This window comes from Mustela putorius, unplaced genomic scaffold, assembly GCF_011764305.1.
Source record: "Mustela putorius furo isolate JIRA1106 unplaced genomic scaffold, ASM1176430v1.1 tig00003923_pilon_pilon_pilon, whole genome shotgun sequence".
Lineage (NCBI taxonomy): Eukaryota > Metazoa > Chordata > Mammalia > Carnivora > Mustelidae > Mustela > Mustela putorius.
Genome location: NW_025422068.1, coordinates 8,584,361 through 8,597,805, shown reverse-complemented (window position 1 = coordinate 8,597,805; position 13,445 = coordinate 8,584,361). Strand labels below are relative to the sequence as shown.

At 38.0% G+C, this 13,445-nt stretch overlaps 1 protein-coding gene across 4 annotated transcripts in view; it reads left to right on the top strand.

The window, feature by feature from the left end:
• The window catches only part of YTHDC2 (YTH domain containing 2), a 76,440-nt gene that overhangs the window by 17,737 nt on the left and 45,258 nt on the right, over positions 1-13,445 (top strand). For all 4 annotated transcript variants that reach the window (XM_045069248.1, XM_045069247.1, XM_045069246.1 and 1 more), the window contains 6 exons: positions 1,954-2,120; positions 2,874-2,976; positions 4,211-4,367; positions 7,360-7,467; positions 8,815-8,963; positions 10,550-10,685. In XM_045069248.1, coding sequence (XP_044925183.1) covers positions 1,954-2,120; positions 2,874-2,976; positions 4,211-4,367; positions 7,360-7,467; positions 8,815-8,963; positions 10,550-10,685 — 820 coding nt within the window. The remainder of the gene's footprint in view (positions 1-1,953; positions 2,121-2,873; positions 2,977-4,210; positions 4,368-7,359; positions 7,468-8,814; positions 8,964-10,549; positions 10,686-13,445) is intronic.

Here is a 13,445-nt window from a genome sequence, read left to right as displayed (position 1 = left end):
CAGAGAGCCCGATGTGGGGCTTGATCCCAAGACCCTGGGATCATGACCTGAGCCGAAGGCAGAGGCCTTAACCCACTGAGCCACCCAGGCTCCCCTGGAATTTTTTGTTTTATCTTTAGTTATCTATTTTTGTGCCAAGATCCTTCTTTTTGCTTTTTGTAGTTTTACAATGTGTAGCATAGTATTCCTCTTTACTATCTTATCTTTTTAAATATTTCTTAATTTGGGTTCCTTTACACTTCTGGATAAACTAGTTAAATTAAAAAAGATCCTAGAGGCCAAGACATGCATAAAATGAAGTTCTCTCTCATTCACAGTTAAAGAGATGAAATCAAAAGAACAATTAAAATTTTCAACTATCATGGGGAGCCTGGGTGGCTCAGTGGGTTAAGCCTCTGCCTTCCGCTCAGGTCATGATCTCAGGGTTCTGGGATCAAGCCCCACGTCGGGCTCTCTGCTCAGCAGGGAGCCTGCTTCCCCTCTCTTTCTGCCTGCCTCTCTGCCTACTTGTGATCTCTCTCTGTCAAATAAATAAATAAAATCTTAAAAAAAAATTTTTTTTCAACTATCAGATTGGCAGAAATTAAAAAGTTGATGATATCAATATTTGAGTAGGTGTTGGGGAAACAGCATTTTCTATTTTATGGGTATAAGTATAAATTGTTTTGGAAGGGCACTTTGGTGATGCTTCTGTCCAAATTAAATTTAGATACTCTTTCACTTGACACACATATATATAATATATATGCAAACGTTTGTGAAGATAGGTATATTCACTGCACACTTTTTAAAATAACAAGCATCAGTAATAATCTAAAAAACTGGAGATAATTTAACATGATACTTGTTAAATTACAGCACATCCGTAGGATGGAATATACAGCTATTAGAGTGGAGTGGGTAGATCTGCATGTTAAGGGAAATCTGCAAATTATAAACATTTAGTACAGTAATCACTTTATGTGAATAAAAACCTGTTTATATACACAAATACTTTAAATTGTGTGAATACTTTCCCCCCAAAAGCATTCATAAGAAATAGTAGTTACTTTTTTGTTGGTTTTCTTTAGGCTTTTCACTATTTAAAAATTCCAATGGAATTTGGATTATTGTTTCATTTATTTCATAGATAATTTGGGGAGAGTCGTGAGTCAGTCTCATAATTTGGGGAGAATTGACATTTTTGCAATTACTGATTATTTCCACTCAAGATTGTGTCGTATTTCTTTATTTGTAATTTATTGTCTTCTTTGTGCAAGAGTTAACTGTTTTTATATGAAATTTTTTTAAATAATTTTTTTATTTTTTATAAACATATATTTTTATCCCCAGGGGTACAGGTCTGTGAATCGCCAGATTTACACACTTCAGAGCACTTACCAAAGCACATACCCTCCCCAATGTCCATAACCCCACCCCCCTTCTCCCAACCCCCCTCCCCCCAGCAACCCTCAGTTTGTTTTGTGAGATTAAGAGTCACTTATGGTTTGTCTCTCTCCCAATCCCATCTTGTTTCATTCAATGTTTTTATATGAATTTTTAAAATTTTATTTTAGAATGAGAGGGTGGGCGAGGGGCAGTGGGAGAGAGAGAGAGAATCTTAAGCAGGCTCTACCCCTAGGACACAGCCCGACAAGAATGCTGGATTTTATACCTCAGATCATGACCTGAGCCAAAAATCAAAGTCAAAAGTTGAATGCTTAACCAACTGAGCCACCCAGGCGCTCTATATATAAATTTGTTTTTAATATTTTAGTGTCTCTTGTAAATAAGATCTTCTAAAACTATATTTTCTAGTTGATTGTTAGAAGTTATATCAAAGTTGTTGATTTTAAGATTATTTTATGTTAGGACATGTTACAGAACTTTGCTTTAGTTCCAGTATTTTTTTCCACTGGACTTTCTGGGTGTATAATCATGTCATCTTATAGGACTTTAAAACTTTCATTTCAGATTCCTCAGTTCCTTTTAGATGATTGCTTTAAAAATGGTATTCCCTGCCGTATATTTTGTACCCAGCCAAGACGGTTAGCCGCAATTGCTGTGGCCGAAAGAGTTGCTGCAGAGAGAAGAGAAAGGATTGGTCAAACAATTGGATATCAGATTCGATTAGAAAGCAGGTAATGCTGGTTCTCCGATAGCCTATCTTTGATCATTCTTCAAAAAGACTAATATTTATATTTCACTTAAATACAGAGGATATGTTGGTTAAAAAATTAGATGATCATTTTGCTTCAAGAAAGTCTTTGATAAGATATTGAGGTCATGACTGAACTTAGTAAGGTTTTGAATACATAGGTTAAAAAAGAGTTGGGCCGTAGTTCCAAATCCCGTTTCATAGTTTTATAATTAAATACTAGTTAATTTTACCTCTCTGAACCTCAGTTTTCTCATCTATAAAATGGGGCCAGTAAAAGCAGCTAGAGCCCAGGTTTGATATGAAGTTTATAGTAAACAATAAATGATAGTAACAGAATTAATTTTTAGAAAGGGTACTAGTAGTACCTTCTTGATCAGTGTACTGTTTCTTTGCTCTCTGTAGTTTGGATGTAGTAATTCAAAAAGCTGCTCATTTATGATATACTTTATTCCTCTGAGCAAAAAGTGTTAAAGGTTTTTTAAAAAAAATCTATTTATGGTTCCTTAACAAAATAATTAATTAAAGACTGTTAATAAAAATTTTGTAAGATTAGCAAGTATGAAAGACATATTTCACATAACTTGGGTCATAAAGCATGCATACCAGTTTGCCATTATATTAATAACCTTAAGTAACCCTTATTAAAGTGCATATGAGACTAATTTAATGTGATCATGCTTTCATTACATGTAGGAGTTGTAATTGCATGCTTTATTTTTATTTTTTTAAAAAGGGTTTCTCCAAAGACACTTCTGACATTTTGCACTAATGGTGTATTGCTTCGTACGTTGATGGCAGGAGATAGTACATTGTCAACTGTGACACATGTTATAGTGGTAAGAATATTGCCAAGTTTGTCATATACAACTCAGATTGCTTAGAACGTTGAATATGTAATGACATTTTTAGGACAGGATATGTATGAGAACCAATTCTTTTAAACAGCTGTTATAATTAGGTTGCTTTCTATTGCCTGTAATTGTTAGACATAAATATTTGTATTAAGTAGAGATATTCTTACTATCAGTAAGAATTTAGGTTTTATGAGGGCAAATAAATAAGTAGGTAAGTTTTTCCAAAGTGCTTTTTATATGAGAAAATGATACATGTATTTAGCATTTTCCAGAATGGTGAAAGTTTCCTTTTTTCTGTGCTTAGTCATCTGATTCCTCATTTTAGCTACTGTGTATTTCCTAGTCTTGGAGTACACTTTTTTTTTTTTAAAGTTTTTATTAATTTATTGGACAGAGAGACAGCAAGAGAGGGAGCACAAGCAGGGGGAGTGGGAGAGGGAGAAGCAGGCTCCTTGCCGAGCAGGGAGTCCGATGTGGGGCTTTGGGGTACACTTTGGAGTCATTTAACTTCATAATTCAGCTGCTAAATTAAGTAGCTACTGATGAAGTGGATGAATTACCACCTTATTAAAAAATTCTAAGTTTTTATCCAGTTTGTGTCAGAAAAACATTAGATTAAGTTGTATAAGTTTGCAGTAAGCAGCTTTTGGAAACTTACTAGTTGTGTGCTTTCAAACCAAAGGGTGCACCAATGCCCCAATGCTAATGGAAGCTTATTTATTTATTTATCTAAAAGATTTTATTTATTTATTTGTCAGAGAGAGAGAGAGCGAGAGTGCATAAGCAGGCAGAGTTGTAGGCAGAGGTGGAGAGAGAAGCAGGTTTCCTGCTGAGCAAGAAGCCTGATTCGGGACTTGATCCCAGGACCCTGGGATCATGACATGAGCCGAAGGCAACAGCTTAACTGACTGAGCCACTGGGCGTGCCTAGAAGCATATTTAAATACATTTTATATGTATTAAAAATACGGTAGGCTCCAGTACTTCAGAATTTGTTGTAGTTTGTCCTTTATATCCTCTGGGAGGTGGTGCTTTGTTACCCATGGTGGTTGTTGATGTCTGATTATTTCTGCATTATCCATAATACAAAATTTTCATGAGTACTGATTGGATTTATTCACATTAAATTTGAATTATTATAAAACCTATGGTTCTGTACTTTTAAAGTCTTTGTCATCCATAATGTTTTAACTATTCCATGGTTTTGTATATTGCAGGATGAAGTACATGAAAGAGATCGATTTAGTGATTTTTTACTTACAAAGTTAAGAGATCTGTTGCAAAAGCACCCAACTTTGAAACTTATTCTTTCTAGTGCCGCCTTGGATGTAAATCTTTTTATAAGATATTTTGGAAGTTGTCCAGTGATACATAGTAAGTTAAACGATCAGATTTCTTCTAGGATTTTCATGAAAGTATACTTTTTTGGCCTGATTATATTTACTGTAATAGGAGCTGGGGAATGGCCTGAGGTAGGAGCATCCATTTCTGTTTTCTATGAGGTATGCCTCAAAAATCTCTCTAGATTTTTGTCTAGACTCTGTGGGACTGTCGTGAGGGCACTTCTCTAGTCTTAAAAGGACAGGTGCTTTATTTTGGTCCTTTATCCTCCTTTAATTCTGTCCTCTCGTTTCCCCTTTGTTGCTAGACTCCTTGAAAGAGTAGTCTGCGCTCCCATGTTTACTTCCTATGTACTTCAACATAGGCTGCCTTTTCACTTTTGTCCTGTCCTTTAATCCAAACTGGTTTTGACACCAATCTTTAAAAAAACAAATTATTAAATTCTTCCTTAAAAATTGAATAAGTTATGTGTCTTTACCTCAGTGATATAGTACAAATATAAGAGAGAGGTTCAAAATTGCCCCATCCTCTTTCCAGTTTATGGCCTACTTTGCTGATATGACTTGAGGTTAAAGCCTCGTGTATGTCCTTTCTTATGCTCCCCATGCTCATAACATATCAGACACATCCATGTACATGTGTCTAAACTGGTTTTAGCGAAATGAGCACATGCCTTCTACATTATTTTGCAATTTGCTTTATTCATATGACGTTACATCCTGAAAAGCCCTCCAGTGTCATAGTTGCAGATGTAGTTCATTATTTGAAGCAGCTGCTTTAATATTTCATAATACGAATGTACCATGATTTATTTAACCATTTATTTTCAGACACTGATTGGTCCTAACTCTTCCCCTGACCATAAACAGTGTTGTAATAAACATCCTTCTGTGTATATCCTTATATACTGGTGCTCTTAATCCTAGGGAGAGATTCCTGAAAGTAACAGTGTTGGGTAAAAAGAGTGTATCTGTTTTTAATTTTCACAGAATTTGCCACTGTACTTTTTCAGAAGAGCTGAAATGATTTATATGTATTTCTGTAGTGCATGAGGCTGTTCTTTTGTATTATTACAGGTGTTGTTTGATACTGACTTAATTGCCAAGCCTACAATTTCAGTTTTACACAAAGATCTTGAGTTTTGTGTATTTCTCATGGTTGGCTTCCCCCTTTATTGTGTGTGAAATGCTCTCATCCCATAATTTACTTGACAGTACTGCCTCCTAATTCTTGCATTCTGCATTAGGGTCCATACTTTCATGGTCTCCTTTGTGTGGTTGTTTGTTGGTATTTTATTGGCATTCTTCCCTTGACCCATTTTTTTTCTCTTCCTTACTCACCTTCCCTTCTTTTCTTTATTTTGTTTTTCCTCTTTTTTCCTGCTCTGTACTCCTAGGTACTGGAGACACACCAGTGGTTTCCCTGGAAGCTCTCATTCATGCCCTTGGCTTCTACTTTCTTCTTCAAACTCATGACTCCTAAATCCTCATTTCCAATTGAAGTTGTTCTCCAGAGCTTTTGGCTTAGATGTCTTATAAGCAGACCATTTTTTAATAAGTCCCAAGCTAAATATTTAATCTGTTCTACAAAATCTGCTTCTCATGTGTTGCCCCTTTTAGTAAATCATACCATCAACCTAGTCACCTAAGTCACAAACCTGTCTTTCTTCTCGTAATATTCTTAGATGATGAGACACATAAAATGTGTGTGTCTGCTAACTGAAAGCTCATTTTGGCATCTCATGTTTGACACATCTGAAACCAAACTCCAACTCTGACTGGCCAAACTGTTGCTTTCAGCTTTTCTTGTTACCTCAGAGAATGACCTTATCTACCCAGTTTTGTGAGCCAGACATCGAAGAAACATGGTTGACGCTTTGTATTGTTCCCTCACATCCAATTTAGTGTTGGGTTCATGGATTTTACTTCCTGACTATCTCTAGAGTCTGTCTCATGTTCATTTTTATCAGCACCAGTTTCATTCAAATGTTGTTCTCTTTCATGTGAATTATCGGAATGATAACCCAGTCTGTTCCATCCCTTCTGCTCTCTTAAATCTCTGCTCTCCATTGCAGCTAGAGTGGTCTTTTCTGACATGGAATTCTGAGAATGTTGAACACTTTCTTGATCTGAAGACTTTGGATAACTTTTACCTCAGGATGAAGACCTAAATCCTTAATAAAACTTACCTGTTCGGGGCGCCTGGGTGGCTCAGTGAGTTAATAAGCCTCTGCCTTCAGCTCAGGTCATGGTCTCAGGGTCCTGGGATCGAGCCCCACATCAGGCTCTGCTCGGCGGGGAACCAGCTTCCCCCCTCTCTCTGCCTGCCTCTCTGCCTACTTGTGATCTCTCTCTCTCTGTCAAATAAATAAATAAAATACTTAAAAAAACCAAAAAAAACCAAACTTACCTGTTCCTCCTGCCTCATCTAAAATTGCAGTCCCTTCTTTCTCCCTGTTCTCGCCATGTTCCAACCAGCTTGGCTGTTTAGTTTCTTTCTCAATATAGGATGTTCGCATGTACTTTTGTTCTCCTCATTGTACACTCCTCTCCTGTTAGTTCAGTATTTTGTTTACCCTTTCTTTTGGTCCTCATCTTCTCTAAGAGGATGATTTTCTAAATTCCTTCAGACCCCCCTTTATGTCATGGTATCTTGTCCTTCTCTCTGAGAGGACTTATTACAACTCTGTTTTTACATTTGTATTCTGGATTTTTGGATTGATGTTTGTCTCCTTTGCTAGCATGTAAGCTTTAGGAGATTCGGAGGCAGCTGTCCTTCTTATGATTTGTATTCCTGGTGCTTAGCATGATGGCAGACACATACGCCCTGGAAGAAATGAATGAATGAGTAGTTTTGGAACATAAAAATCAGAATTAGGTTTAAAGGACAATATCATGAGGATCACTTGCCCTGTGGAATTGCTTTTGGATTTTATACTCAGGTTCATTAACTCAGGATTTTCATGTTTTTGTGTGCATTATCTCTAAGATGCAAATGGACTCTTTAAAGTATTCCTGTCGTTTAGTACAGGGAAGACCATTTGAAGTGAAAGAAATGTTTCTGGAAGACATCTTAAGAACTACTGGATACACAAACAAAGAAATGTTAAAGTACAAAAAGGAAAAACAACGAGGTAAGCTTTTTATCAAACAAATACTAAAGTACTATTGATACAATTTTTAGAGTCTTCGACTGTGGAGGTGCAAGGACACTTGAAAGTGTTTTTCCTTTGTATATAATCATATAATAGTATATTAGAATTCTGTCGCAAGTGTACTTACTACATTGTGGTTTATGCCCATAAATTGTGATCTGTGGAGAGGAATTGACAGTGGATGCCAGGGTTGAGGAGGAGCGTGTCTGTATTCAACCAGTGTTGTAAGGAGGCAGAGGGGTAGGTGCTGCCCCATCTGTGATGGGCCACGGGGTAGGGGGGTAAGAGTGCAGTATGCCATAGCAGAGCTCATGGGACGGGAGTGGGGAGTGGGCGGGAAGGATGGAAAAGGGTAGCATGTGAGTAATGACAGTCTCATCTTTGATACAAATGTCAAGGCTTCAAATCTTGATTTCTTTTTTTTTTTTTTTTTCTGAGAGAGTGATCCTTAGTGAGGGGGCGGAGGCTGTGGAGGGGCAGAGGAAGAGGGGGAGAGAGAAGCCCAAGCATGCTCCACGCTCAGCTTGATCTCACAACCCTGAGATCATGACCTGAGTGGACATTGAGAGTCAGACGCTTAACCAACTGAGCTACCCAGGCGCCCCTCGATTTTGTTATGAGTTGCATCTGAACTTAAAATTTAGCTTTATTTGTCCATTACTACATCTTTTCTCATGACTTAACAGTGTCTCTCAGCTTTTGAGTTAGGGTGAGATTCCTTTTTTGCTGACTTGTAATTACATTAATCATGATAGAAGATTTGGCTTCAAGCTTTGATTCCTTTGTTTGTAGTCTGTATGACCTTGGCCAGATATCTTAAGTTCTTTGGATTCTCCACTTGAAGAAAAGCAGTTTGCTGTGCCTGTTTCACAGAGCAGTGCTGAAGTAGTAATATGCAGATCGTGAAACTAGTAGTTCTATAAATTTTTGAAGGTGAAGACGGTGTATAACTATTATCTCAAGCAACTGGCATGGTGTAGAAGTTCAGTAAACTGGTTTTCACAAAGTGCTCTATGAATGTTAGTCGCTGATTTAAGCAGTATTTAGTGTATGGCTAAATACTGTTATTTGAATTTGGACTCACTTAGGAGTAAACTTCTCACTAATAACGTGAACTAGATGTTTTGAAGCAGTTTCATATGTCCTTAAGGAACAGTGGGACAAATTTTACTGAACGTTTCTTGTTAATGTATTTTGAAAAAGTAACTTCAAAATTAGGCCAATGTTTAAGTATTTTTCAAATTCAGTTAATTTTTTTAAACAAAGGCATATATTCCCCCAGTTGAAACTTTTATCTGCTTACTCTTTCTTTTGTTATTAATTTAGAAGAGAAACAGCAAACCACCCTTACAGAATGGTATTCAGCTCAAGAGAATACTTTCAAGCCTGAGTCTCAGAGGCAGAGAACTGTTCCCAGTGTGACTGAAGAGTATGATTTATTGGATGACGGTGGTGATGCTGTCTTCAGCCAGTTGGTAAGACCTCATTGGTTTCACATTGATATTTTGAGTGAAAATCATACAGTTTAAATTAACATCTTACGAGATTATAATTGTTACTGGATTACTACTGTGTGATTCTCTTAGTTTATCTTAGGCTACAACATATTTTTCAGAACAACTTTTTTTTTTTTTAAGATTTTATTTTATTTGAGAGGGACAGAATGATAGAGAGAGAGAGAGAGCGTGAGTGTGGGAAGGTCAGAGGGAGAAGCAGGCTTCCCGCTGAGCAGGGAGCCCAATACAGGACTCGTTCCCAGGACTCCAGGATCATGACCTGAGTTGAAGGCAGTCACTCAATCAACTGAGCCACCCAGGTGCCCTCAGAACAACTTTCTAATGTACTTTTTTGGGGCAATTAATGCAGCATCTTTTATTGTTTTATTTTCAGTTTAAATTATTTCAATAAAATAAATTTTTTGAGGGAAATAGTTATAGATATTATGCGTAATACATTATCATTGTCTGATATTTTGTCATCTCAAAAGTTTAAGAACCTGTGAGCTAAACAATGGCTGATAGGCTCAGTTAAGAGAAAGTTGAGGAAGGACTGTTGATACTAGAGCACATAATCCACCAACCCGCTGTGTGACTTTGTAAAATCAGTTACACACTACAGACCTCAGTCTCTTCTCTGCTCCTTTTCTTTTTTCTGTTTTTTTTTCTACAGAATCTTTTACACATGAAATATTTCATGGAAGCCGTGCGTGCTCACCCTCAGTGTCCACCCCCATCCGTCGGTGGGGCCTCTGCTACCTTGGGTTTCATGGAATCTGTTTGAAAACTGGAACTAGCTGGTTTCCTAGCCACCTTCGGGTCTTTCATTTTGGCTTAGAATTCTTTAAAAGGCATTGGTGATGAGTGTGATGCAAACTGTTGCTGGGCCCGTGGACTTTTTAGAGAATGTTTAATTGTTTTGAGCATGAGAAGGTACACATGCAGGCCCCTAAACAGATATGTTTTAAGTTCTAATGCGTCCAAATGAACTCTACATGTTCCTAAAAACGCTTGTGCAGAATGTTTAAAAGTTGTTATGTAGTATGGGGAACATCCTTCTGGCTCAGTGAATGGCATTTGGACCAAAAGATTCGTGTTTCTTAAGCCTGGCTGTGCACAATCATCACCTCAGGAACTTATAAAGCCCTGTAGAATGTGGCCTGCATCAGCAGAGGTTCTAACGAACTGGCCGTGGGGTGGGACCTGACATCAGTGTTGAAAAACACAAGGGGTGGTCCCTCTGGTGTGCAGCTGGGAGAGAGAACCACTGGGGTAGGTATGTTTCACAGCGTTCTGCCAGAAGCACATTTAGATAATATTTTGACTGAATCATACTCCTTTGTTTACAAACCCATTCTCAGATAAAAGGTAAATGTTAGAACAAAATACCGTGTTATAAGTGGAATGTTTGTGTTGAGATGAGAAACTTTTATGGTAAAGCTGACGCTGTAATATGTGGTTAGTAGTTCTTGTGGCCATTGTGGTCATCTCACATACTTTGCACATAAAGGTTAAGCTGTTAGGTAATTTATAATCTTTGCTTTTTTTTTTTTTTTTTTTTAAAGACAGAAAAAGATGTGAATTGCCTTGAACCATGGTTAATAAAGGAAATGGATGCTTGTCTCTCTGACATTTGGCTGCATAAAGATGTCGATGCCTTCGCTCAGGTCTTTCACCTTATTTTAACTGAAAATGTTAGTGGTACGTGTTATTTCTTAAAACATATTTTTATCACTTTTATGGTTATTTATAGTGGAAGTGTAATTTAATTCGAAGTGTATGTACTACATTTTTTTGTTCATAACCAATAATTTGTTCTTTGGGAGTACTTATTCACATGGACAAATCAGGATCTTATTAGCATAGTAGGATAAATAAATATTTGTTGTGTCAAATCAGGGATTCTTTTTTTTTAAAGTAAGTTCTATACCCAATGTGGGACTTGAACTCATGACCCTGAGATCAAGAGTCCCATGCTCTACCAACTGAGTCAGTCATATGCCCCTAAATATTGGGATTTTTTTTTTTTAAGATTTTATTTATTTATTTATTTGACAGACAGAGATCACAAATAGGCAGAGAGGCAGGCAGAGAGAGGGGAGGAAGCAGGCTCCCTGCGGAGCAGAGAGCCCGATGTGGGGCTTGATCCCAGGACCCTGGGATCATGACCTGAGCTGAAGGCAGAGGCTTTAATCCACTGAGCCACCCAGGTGCCCCAAATCTTGGGATTCTTAATCCAGTTGTCTCCAGAAGGGTTATATGGGGTCTGTGAATATATGATTTATGTGCAGCAGTATTTTTGTGTATATGTGTTGTGCATATAAATATACACCCCTTCCCTCCCACGGGAATATCTTGGGTTTTTTAAGTAATTTGCAATTTCGAAAAAGGAAGGAAAAGAAAGGTTAATAACTTTGTTTGGATTTTGTGTTTAGTAAATGGAGAATTTCAGCCTACCTTTAATTATATAAGCTCAAGTGCAAATTCATATGCATATGCTTTTTGTCGTATGATGTGTTTTCACTAATGACCTATCCTGATTTTATTAGTTGATTATGGTGGATGTTGGTAACCAGAGGTCAGTTTCAGAGCCCTGAAGGCTTCTAGGCAAAAGACAGAATAAAAGACCATAGAAGGTCAGTACTGAAAAGGATTTAGATGTCCCCTCACTTCTCAACATTATTTTTATTATAATTATTATTGATCACATCTTTCTTGAAACATTTTCTTCAGTTAACCTTAATATTCCATGCTTGGTTTATTTTCTTCTCTCTTGTCTCCCTTGCTGGAACTTCTTGGTTTCTTTGGCAGAATTTCCCTCTTTTTCCTTTCTTGGTTTCTTTGGCAGAATTTCCCTCTTTTTCCTTTCTTGGTTTCTTTGGCAGAATTTCCCTCTTTTTCCTGACTTCTAAATATGAAATGGCCCAGGCCTCAGTCCTTTGGTGTTGCTTCTATTTATACTTACATCTTATGTGGATCTCATCTAGTCGTAGTTTTAAATATTTATTTAAGATGACTCCTAATTTTACTGTTCCAGTCCTGACCTCCCCCTGACCTGCGTACACCTGATCACTTCACATCTCCCCTTGGGAGTCTGTTAGGTGAATAAAACTAGATATGCCCCAGAAAACTTTTGGTTCCCTTCTCACTTCACTCCTGACCTGCCTTTTCCTTAGTGTTTCTTTTCTTTTTTTTTTTTTTTTTTAAAGATTTTATTTATTTATCAGAGAGAGAGAGGGGGAGAGAGCGAGCACAGGCAGACAGAATGGCAGACAGAGGCAGAGGGAGAAGCAGGCTCCCTGCCAAGCAAGGAGCCCGATGTGGGACTCTATCCCAGGACGCTGGGATCATGACCTGAGCCAAAGGCAGCTGCTTAACCAACTGAGCCACCCAGGTGTCCCCATCCCAGACTTTTTGAAACTGAATTTTCACCTGGTTGCTGAGGCAACAAAACATGAAGTAAGTCATTAAAAAAAAAAAAAAGATTTTATTTATTTAATTTGAGAGAGAGAGCTTGTGTGCTGTGCATGGTTGGGAAGGGGCAAAAAGAGAGGGAAAGAAAAACAGACTCCCCACTGAGCCGGGAGCCTTATACGGGGCTCCGTCTTCAGGACCCTGGCATCATGACCTGAGCTGAAGGCAGATGCTTAACCAACTGAGCCATTCAGGTGCCCCATAAAGCGGTTCTTGACTTTGTTTTCATATTCCACATATTCATTTGCAAGTCCTGATGGTTTTACCTTCTAATTAAATCCTGAATCTGACCCCATTTTGCTCCTCCTCCTGCTGCCATTCTAGTCCAAGCCAACATTTCCCTCCCGGGACGATTACTGAAGCCTGTGAACTGCTTTTATTCTTAAGTCATTCTGGTCTGTTCTCCAGAAAACAGTCAGAGTTATCCTTTCAAAAAAACTGGCATCATGCTACTTCCCTTCTTTCCACTCTCCCGTGGCTTTCAGTTACACATTGAGTAAAAATCAGAGCTTTTTCCCTGACTGGGTCTCTCTAACTGCCTTTTGGACCTCGTTTTCTACGACTGTGGACCTTTTGCCACTATTACCTCCTAGCTCTTCTTCACGTATCAGCACATTCTGACCTGGGGGCCTTTGCTTTGGTTGTTTCTTGTGCGTGGAGTGCCGTCCCCACAGATGATCTTACAGCCCAATGTCTACTTCATGTAGGTCTCTGCCTGGGTCTTGCCTTCTCAGCAAGGCCTCTTTGGGGTCATTTTACTGAAATTGGGCCCTTCTCTCACTCTTCCTCTGTACCCCGCTGTATTATTCACTGTTGTACTTTCATTACCTGACAGTGTATGTTTTTAATTTTTCTTACTTTCTTACTTTTTCTCATCTACTAGAATGTAAACGACATGAGGGGGAAACCTCGTTTGTTTTACTCATCTCTTATCCCCAGAGGTTTTGTAGCAAGTGCCCAATAAATATTTATTGAAAAATGATACAA